Source organism: Zeus faber (assembly GCF_960531495.2).
Source record: "Zeus faber genome assembly, chromosome: 4".
Classification (NCBI taxonomy): Eukaryota; Metazoa; Chordata; class Actinopteri; order Zeiformes; family Zeidae; genus Zeus; species Zeus faber.
The window spans coordinates 23,423,879-23,432,857 of record NC_137191.1 but is presented as its reverse complement, the minus strand read 5'-3'; the positions used below and the strand labels follow the sequence as shown (position 1 = coordinate 23,432,857).

The 8,979-nt window shown below is 48.0% G+C and overlaps 1 protein-coding gene across 2 annotated transcripts in view; it reads right to left on the bottom strand.

The window, feature by feature from the left end:
• Positions 1 to 557: 557 nt before the first annotated feature.
• pax5 (paired box 5) overlaps positions 558 to 8,979 on the bottom strand; it is a gene marked incomplete at both ends in the record, with an annotated part of 48,418 nt that continues 39,996 nt past the window's right edge. For both annotated transcript variants that reach the window (XM_079998409.1, XM_079998410.1), the window contains 4 exons: positions 558 to 640; positions 1,735 to 1,821; positions 3,292 to 3,378; positions 8,723 to 8,824. In XM_079998409.1, the coding sequence (XP_079854535.1) occupies positions 558 to 640; positions 1,735 to 1,821; positions 3,292 to 3,378; positions 8,723 to 8,824 (359 nt within the window). The remainder of the gene's footprint in view (positions 641 to 1,734; positions 1,822 to 3,291; positions 3,379 to 8,722; positions 8,825 to 8,979) is intronic.

Below are 8,979 nucleotides of genomic sequence, written 5' to 3'. Positions count from 1 at the left end.
GCTGTGCTTCGTTGAAAAGTCGAAAAGGTCCGCCTGCCGAATGCCGGCGAAGACGGGAAGACGAGATGAATGTCAGGATGTTGGACGGGCTCCGGCCGTGGCCGGGGTGGGGGGAACCGACGGCAAACCGCGACGCCGCGCCGGTACTTTGGACCTCCCGAGGTTTCGCTCAAAAGGGGGGGAAGTGGAGTTGGATTGTCTCGTACGTCGCCGACGCGCCGGGCGACTGGAAGGGTTGGGGGCGTCTTTTGCCGCGAAGATGCGATGTTTCGGAGGACGGTGAGTAGTAACAGGAAAAGCACGATACCTCAATCGGGAGGGAGCGCGATCGGAAACGTCAGCACACACGTGGTTTGAGGAGGACTGGGCTTGATCGCGGACCGGGGGACGGGAGGCTGTGGTGGCGCTTTGAAAGCGGCCCGGCAGGTCAAAGGTCCCCAAGTCCTCTTCCGTCTCTCGCCGTCGGTTGCTAGACGTGTAATTGGGACGGTGCTGGCCGGCACTATCCCATACCCCTCTCTCCCCTCGTCTTCTTCCGCTCCTCTCGGCGCGGCGGGTCAATGGCGATCGTAGGCCGAGGCCGCTGCTGTGCCAGCGGGGCCCGCCCCTCGCGATGTCGCGCCGTAATAGTACGGCGACCCTTCGAAGGAGCACAGAAATAAGGCTTTATTTGAATTTATCGAAGAGAATAGATGTGAACGGAGCCTCGCATGTTGCATACCAACCACAAATCAACTGTGACTCTGAAAACTGCCTTTCTCTCTCTTACACACACGCACACGAGCACACACACACACACACACACACACACACTCACTCTCCCTCTCTAAGTGACAGTCTAAGCCCACACGTAAAGTACAGCTCAACTGCCACTGATCCTTGGGGTCTATTCTCTCCTGAGGAAGAGGTCAATTCAATACTGTAACCCCGTGAGACACACACACACACACACACACACACACACACACACACACACACACACACACACACACACACACACACACACACAGGTCTCAACCTACATAGACTCCAACAGACATACACAAGTAGATATACACACACTTTAATGTACACACATCCATCTTAATCCAAAGACACATACACACACATACACACATGTACACACGCCACACACACACACACACACACACACACACACACACACACACACACCTGCCTCCGTACACTTCCGTCAATCAGCACAGGTTGTGTCTTGACAGACTGTGTCTGTCTGCAGTGCAGGTAATCTCAGGAGACTCTGAGGAAGTGAGGCATTAAGACGGCCTGACAAACTATTTAGTCTCACTCAGGACTACAGACGCCTCTTTTTCTTCCTCTCCTTCTTTCATTCGTCACCTCTCCTCCGTCTCCTTTTCCTCTTTCCCTCGCTGTTTTGCACCCTCCCCTCCATCCATCTTAGACCCTTCGCGCGACCGCGCCACGTCCGTCTTGCCCCCACACTATGTCTCACTCCTTCTCGTGCACACCTCCGCCCTCCCTGCCCCCTCTCAAAGTTCCCCCCTCTTCAAATTCTGCCAAACTTTTTGGTTGGCGCACTGCACTTGCTCTTCTGTTGTTATCCATCTCGCTCCCTCTGCTCTCTACCCCTCCCCGCACCACCAGTCTGTGTATCCTAATTCTTTGCCACTGCAAAAATGGCAATATCTAATACCTTCCTTGTCACTCTGATCTCTTCCAGTCTTTTGGTCACTCTCTCTCTTCCTGCCGACCTACCTTGCATTTGGCCTGCCTGGCTGGTGAAGAGACTGGAGGAGCAGCCGATCTCCGTCCCCAAAAGAGAGCCATAGTCCTGCTGGAACACTGGGGACAGAGGAGGGGGGGGAGGGATACGACAGGTCAACACAGCCTGACCCTTCACCGATATTGACCTTTTTTAACTGCCAAAGCTGACCGCTTCGCCCATAAACCCGACCCCCCTCGAGACGGATCTCGCCGACGCTCATCATTTCAGTTTCCATTTTAAAAGGCTTGTACATCCTGTATATGGGTGGTTCAATGATTTATTTTTTTATTTTTTTATGTTGAGCTGACGACAAAACCGACTTGGGTTTGACTCCGATTACGCAACGTCCTTTGAAAAACCGACGCATTTATACCGAAACATTTAAGGCAATATTTGCAATGGCAAGACAAACCGTAACTGAGAAACTGAAGATTCTCATTCTGGAACCAGGGTAAACCTTGGCTCGGCTGATGACAACAACGATGGGATGGAAAGCAGTGTGCCGCTACCTTTACGGCTTAGTGCTTTTTAGGGCGGGCAGAGTTCATGTGGAAGTACCGACAGACCAAAAGAACAGGGGGAATACTGCACCCTTTAAAGACCGAGGAGGGACTGAAGTCCTTGTAGGGATACCCCAGTGTTTTGGGTGATTAGCTTTTTGTCTCTCCAGATTCAGACCAGAAGGTCAACACCAATGTCATGCAGACTACATGCAGCCACCTAGAACGGCTGGCTGGTCCGTGACAGGTCCGTGCTCATCTGAATGGAATGAACGGACCTATCTGGCTGGGGGCGGCCATTCTGAGTGCCTGGTACTGTAGCGCCTGTGAAATAAGGGAAATCGGCCTTCCAGCATCTCAAAAGCTGAGTTATTTAAGCGTTTCTACTCGTAGTACGGCTACTGAAAGATAATTTCTCCAAAAACTGGGGTATCCCTTTCACATGGACTTACGGTGAGTTTTAACTAAATGGAATCCTTTGCATATCTGCAATCGTGCTCTTTTAAGAAAGTGGACGAGGACGTTTACTATTCCATGTGCCGGATGTCAATTAAAATACCTTTTATTGTTGTAGTTAAGAGACGGAGGTTAGTCTTAGTTTCTTGTCATTTTTGGTTCATATGAGAGTGGCCTAAAGTCAAAATCCAGTTCCAAACTCCTGTTATTGCACCGCTCGTCGTCGTCCCACGGCACAGACTTCTGTCACAGGTTTTAAATGAGAATGCCGATCGCGTCGCATTATTCTGTTTCTTCACGTCTATCTCTGCCTCCTTTCTCATTTTCCCCCCAATCTATTCATTCTCTCGCATATCAGTCTTAAAAGCCCTTTCACAGAAACATTAGTACGATTGTGATGAATTCTATTGTACAGTGAAATACGGAATCAAATGAATTGTAATGAGACTGTGAAGAGGAACGCTTGGACGTGGCGGATACATTATATTGTACGGCGACGGATGGGTTTGAATGAAACAAGCTTCATTAATAACATAATGGGCCCTATTATGATGGACCAGCAATGAGTACGGAGACACGCAGAACGCTTACCGAGCAAACTGGGGTTAGGAAATCTCCACGACTCGTTGTACGTGGAGTACTGGGGATGGGAATACGGGCTTCCGGAGAAATCGCCCCCTGAAAGAAAGAAACAAATATCAGACTGGGCCAAACAGAGGGGGTCCAAAGAGGACGGGCTTTTAACTTCTGGCTGATCACCTGGCAGTCCTGGATGCACATGGAGGCACCCGGACACACCACCCACAGGTCAATATGCGACTTTTACTACACACGTGTATTTATGCATTTTTGCGTACTTGGATATGGGCCATTCCACAGTATGTTACTATTGATACTGAGGTATGTGTTCATTTTTTTTGGAGGGTCTGATGGTATCTTGCTCACTATTTGTCCAAATATTTATCTGACAAATTTGTCTTGATTTGCTCTCTTGATTAAAGGGCACTTTTATACAGGGGTATATTTCTTCAGATGATATTTCCCGGATGAAGGTGCTTTGATTGAAACATCGCTTCACCCAATCAACTGATTTTGATTGCAAATTTTGACAGTGTGCAGGAGTCTCTTCTTTGCTGACTATTTTGAGGACTTCAAGTTCTTCTCCTATGTACTACATACAGTGGGGCAAAAAAGTATTTAGTCAGCCACCAATTGTGCAAGTTCTCCCACTTAAAAAGATGAGAGAGGCCTGTTATTTTCATCATAGGTTCACTTCGACTATGAGAGACAGAATGGGGGGAAAGAATCCAGGAAATCACATTGCAGGATTTTTAATGAATTAATTGGTAAATTCCTCGGTTAAATAAGTATTTGGTCATCTACAAACAAGCAAGATTTCTGGCTTTCACAGACCTGGAACTTTTTCTTTAAGAGGCTCCTCTGTCCTCTACTCGTTACCTGTATTAATGGCACCTGTTTGAACTCGTTATCAGTATAAAAGACACCTGTCCACAACCTCAAACAGTCACTCTCCAAACTCCACTATGGCCAAGACCAAAGAGCTGTCAAAGGACACCAGAAACAAAATTGTAGACCTGCACCAGGCTGGGAAGACTGAATCTGCAATAGGTAAGCAGCTTGTTGTGAAGAAATCAACTGTGGGAGCAATTATTAGAAAATGGAAGACATACAAGACCACTGATAATCTCCCTCGATCTGGGGCTCCACGCAAGATCTCACCCCGTGGGGTCAAAATGATCACAAGAGCGGTGAGCAAACATCCCAGAACCACACGGGGGGACCTAGTGAATGACCTGCAGAGAGCTGGGACCAAAGTAACAAAGGCTACCATCAGTAACACACTACGCCACCAGGGACTCAAATCCTGCAGTGCCAGACGTGTCCCCCTGCTTAAGCCAGTACATGTCCAGGCCCGTCTGAAGTTTGCTAGAGAGCATTTGGATGATCCAGAAGAGGATTGGGAGAATGTCATATGGTCAAATGAAACCAAAATAGAACTTTTTGGTAAAAACTCAACTTGTCGTGTTTGGACGAGAAAGAAAGCTGAGTTGCATCCAAAGAACACCATACCTACTGTGAAGCATGGGGGTGGAAACATCATGCTTTGGGGCTGTTTTTCTGCAAAGGGACCAGGACGACTCATCCAGGTAAAGAAAAGAATGAATGGGGCCATGTATCGTGAGATTTTGAGTGAAAACCTCCTTCCATCAGCAAGGGCATTGAAGATGAAACGTGGCTGGGTCTTTCAGCATGACAATGATCCCAAACACGCCGCCCGGGCAACGAAGGAGTGGCTTCGTAAGAAGCATTTCAAGGTCCTGGAGTGGCCTAGCCAGTCTCCAGATCTCAACTTTATAGAAAATCTTTGGAGGGAGTTGAGAGTCTGTGTTGCCCAGTGACAGCCCCAAAACATCACTGCTCTAGAGGAGATCTGCATGGAGGAATGGGCCAAAATACCAGCAACAGTGTGTGAAAACCTTGTGAAGACTTACAGAAAACGTTTGACCTCTGTCATTGCAAACAAAGGGTATATAACAAAGTATTGAGATGAACTTTTGTTATTGACCAAATACTAATTTTCCACCATAATTTGCAAATAAATTCTTTAAAAATCAGACAATGTGATCTTCTGGATTTTTTTTCTCATTTTGCCTCTTATAGTTGAGGTATACCTATGATGAAAATAACAGGCCTCTCTCATCTTTTTAAGTGGGAGAACTTGCACAATTGGTGGCTGACTAAATACTTTTTTGCCCCGCTGTACATACTGTAGTGGTGCAAAGAATCTTATTATTACTTTTTTTTTTTTTATCAAACTTTTGATTCATAAAAAGTGAGAGACATTTAAAAATAAATTGGAATTATTCCCGGATACAGAACAATTACATTTAAGCCAGACATTTTGAGCCAGAGATTTTTAAATTTTTAGACTCAATGCGATTGGGCTATTTTCAATTAGATTTCATTGACTCTGAGTTAAATTGTACCCTTGGCCAGTGACTTGCGAAATTAACGAAAACTTTTTAGCCAGAAGCAAACAAATGGCTACCAAATTCCAGCAAGTTCCATATTGCAGCCTGACCTGCTGTGTCTGTCCTACAGAAAAGCTCCACGCTGCACTGGAGCTCAGTCAGTCTGGGTGTGGATGATGGCGTCGCTTTTCTCCCTCATTTACTACCTACCGTCTGGGGTCTACTCTTCCTTCTCTCCCTCCCTTCCTCCCTCCCTTCCCCGGCCTCCTCTACCCTTCATCTCTCTCTCTCTCTCTCTATCTCTCTCTCTCTCTCCATCTCGCAGTTTATTTTTCCCTCCGGTCTCCCGGCCCCGGCTGACTACGGAGCGCCCGTCACCCCTCGCATCAAAACAACATTCTTCCCCCCGAACCCTCTCCCCACATATCTATCTCCCCGCCTTCTCTCTTTTCTGTCTTTTTTATTTTTTATTACTCTTTTGCTCGTTCTTTCTTCTCTCCTGAACCTCCAGTCCTCCCAGGGGGATCCCTCTCCCTGAGCTGACAGTCACAGACCCTGATGCCCAACCCCCCCCCCCCCCACACCCCACCCGCACGCACGCACGCACCACCACCACCACCACCACCACCACCAACACCACCACACGTCCGAGCCCCCCAGCCCCCCCGCACCCCACGTTTCTCTCTCCCTCTCGTTCTGTCGGTTCCGCCTCACTGCTCTCCTACACCCCCTCCGAGTGTCAGCCCCCTGCTCCAGAGAGAGAAATCGCACGAGAGAGAGAGAGAGAGAGAGCGAGAGAGAGAGAGAGAGAGGGAGGGAGAGAGAGAGGAGAACAGGAGAGGAGGGTTGCTCACTTAATGAAGGTATGATATTAGACAGAGCCGACAAAAAAAGGAGGATAATTTCGGCGGGAGGTGCCGAGATGAAACATGGCGGACCCGCGGAAACAAAGTTGGGAGATTATCATTTTTTCACTTTCACTTAGTCGATCCCTATCCCCCCACCCCCCCCACCCCCCCCAGCCACTCCCCAAAAAAACCCCATGGCACATTGGCTCCTCAGGCCCACAGGAACCTATTTTCACACTGGGGGAATTACAAAATGTTGGGACAAAGTGTTGCTGTGTACAAAGTATTGTTTTTCACACTCCTCTAACCTTTTTTGTGGCCGCGTGCGGTGTTTGTGCGAATGTGTGTTTGTGTGCGCGGCTCCGTCTGTCAGGTGGGGTCGGGATTCGGTCTCCGTGGCGTCCCTTCGGTGCTAACATTCTCCCCTTGTCATCACCGCGGTGACGGCAGCGTGTCAGGTTGTTTGGGAGTGTGCGGTGTGGGGGTGTGTGTGTGTGTGTGTTGGGGGGGGCAGGAGAACGAGGGGGTGAGGGTGGGGGGTTGGGGGGGGGGTACAGGGGTCCCCCGTGTGGAGCTCAGTGTCAAGGTCGCGCACACACTGTCAAAAGCACGCTTCAGACGCAGGCATGGACACACAAAGGATCGGATGCCGGCACACACGTAAACACACGGCTCACACCAACACACACACACACACACACACACACACACACACACACAATCACAAACACGCTGTCAAACCTGTGGACGGGACTGGCTGAGCGCAGGGGGACAGGGCGACAGGGTTACCCATCTTTAGATGAGCTGCTCCTACATGTCCACCGAGAGCTCCGGTTGTTTATGTGTGTGTGTGTGTGTGTGTGTGTGTGTGTGTGTGTGTGTGTGTGTGTGTGTGTTTGCACGCACGATGTGTGTATGAGGGCTGAAAGACCGGGAGTACACAGAGACAAGGACTTGTAAACAACAGCAGAGGGCCTATGTTGGCGTCTATTTCCTTCCTGTTCATTTTTTCATTTCTTGGAGACTCGAGAAGAACGTTTTGTTCTTCAAGTCAAGTCAAGATTATGAATTTTGTTGTCATTTGAGAATTTATCACAGTAATTGTCTAAAAGGTCTTCACAAGCACATTCAAAGAACAGTTTGAACAAAAATAAACCTTGATAAGGGACATATAAAATCATCTCTTATGGATGGCTCTCTGTCTCGCTGTCTCTCTCTCTCTCTCTCTCTCTCGCTATATATATATATATATATATATATATATATATATCCTCCAGCTGCCCAATAAGTTGCATGTCTTCAGAATTGGAGCGAGATTTAAAACAAAATAAAAAAAAAAAAGATGAAGGGAGAGAGCGGGAAAGCCAGAGAGGGAGTGGGAACAGCGGTCCAGGATTGAAACACAAAAGCAGAGTAGAAGGCAAAGTGGAGGCGAATGAATGAATTAGTCGTGGGTCACTGGTGATTCTCATTAAAAACAAATTACTAATGTTGAGGAGGGACAGCTGTGCTACTGTGGCCAGGTTCTAATCACACACACATACACACACACGCACACACACACAGGCACACATGCACGCACATACGTACACACTCACGTACACACACATGCAAATACACACACCACCCTCTGGGAACACTGTCAGCCATGGTGGAGGCAGAGAAGGAAGAGGAAGTGGCAAAGACAAGTGTAACTCCAAAAACACACACACACACACACACACATACACACAAAACATCCCATACACATGTGCATAACACATAACACACATGCATACAGTTAAAGATCTGTTGACACGCTTGTATAATAATAATAATAATAATAAAAAAAGTGAATGTTAAGTGTTGAATAGTGAGTATGGATAGAAACTAGTAATCAAGCAACATTGTTTCCGTGTGTGTGTGTGTGTGTGTGTGTGTGTACTATATTTGTGAGGACCGGTCTCCAAATTGACAATTTTTTGGTGAAGTGCACTAGAAACATGGGTCCTCACATGCCAGGTGAATTTATTCGGATGTGTGTGTGTGTGTGTGTGTGTGTGTGTGTGTGTGTGTGTGTGTGTGTGTGTGTTGTGTGTGTGTGTTTGTGTGTGTGTGTGTGTGTGTGTGTGTGTGTGTGGGGGGGGGGGGGGGGGGGTTGTGTGTGTGTGTGTGTGTGTGTGTGTAGGTGTGTGTACTCACCAGGTACCATGCCGGTCAGTGAAGGGCTGGAGTAGCTGCCCTGCCCAGTCGGGGGGACATGAGGCGGGTAGCCCGGTAAGGTGGTACTGGCCAGGTCACGGCCTACAGCATCACACACACACACACACACACACACACACAACCGTTATTATTATTATCATCTTTTTTGGCTCGTCAACCATCAAAGTAATCATTATTATCCTCTGTGTCCAGTTTAACCACACTGCGTAATTCCACAGTGGCTCTTCCTTAAGCTG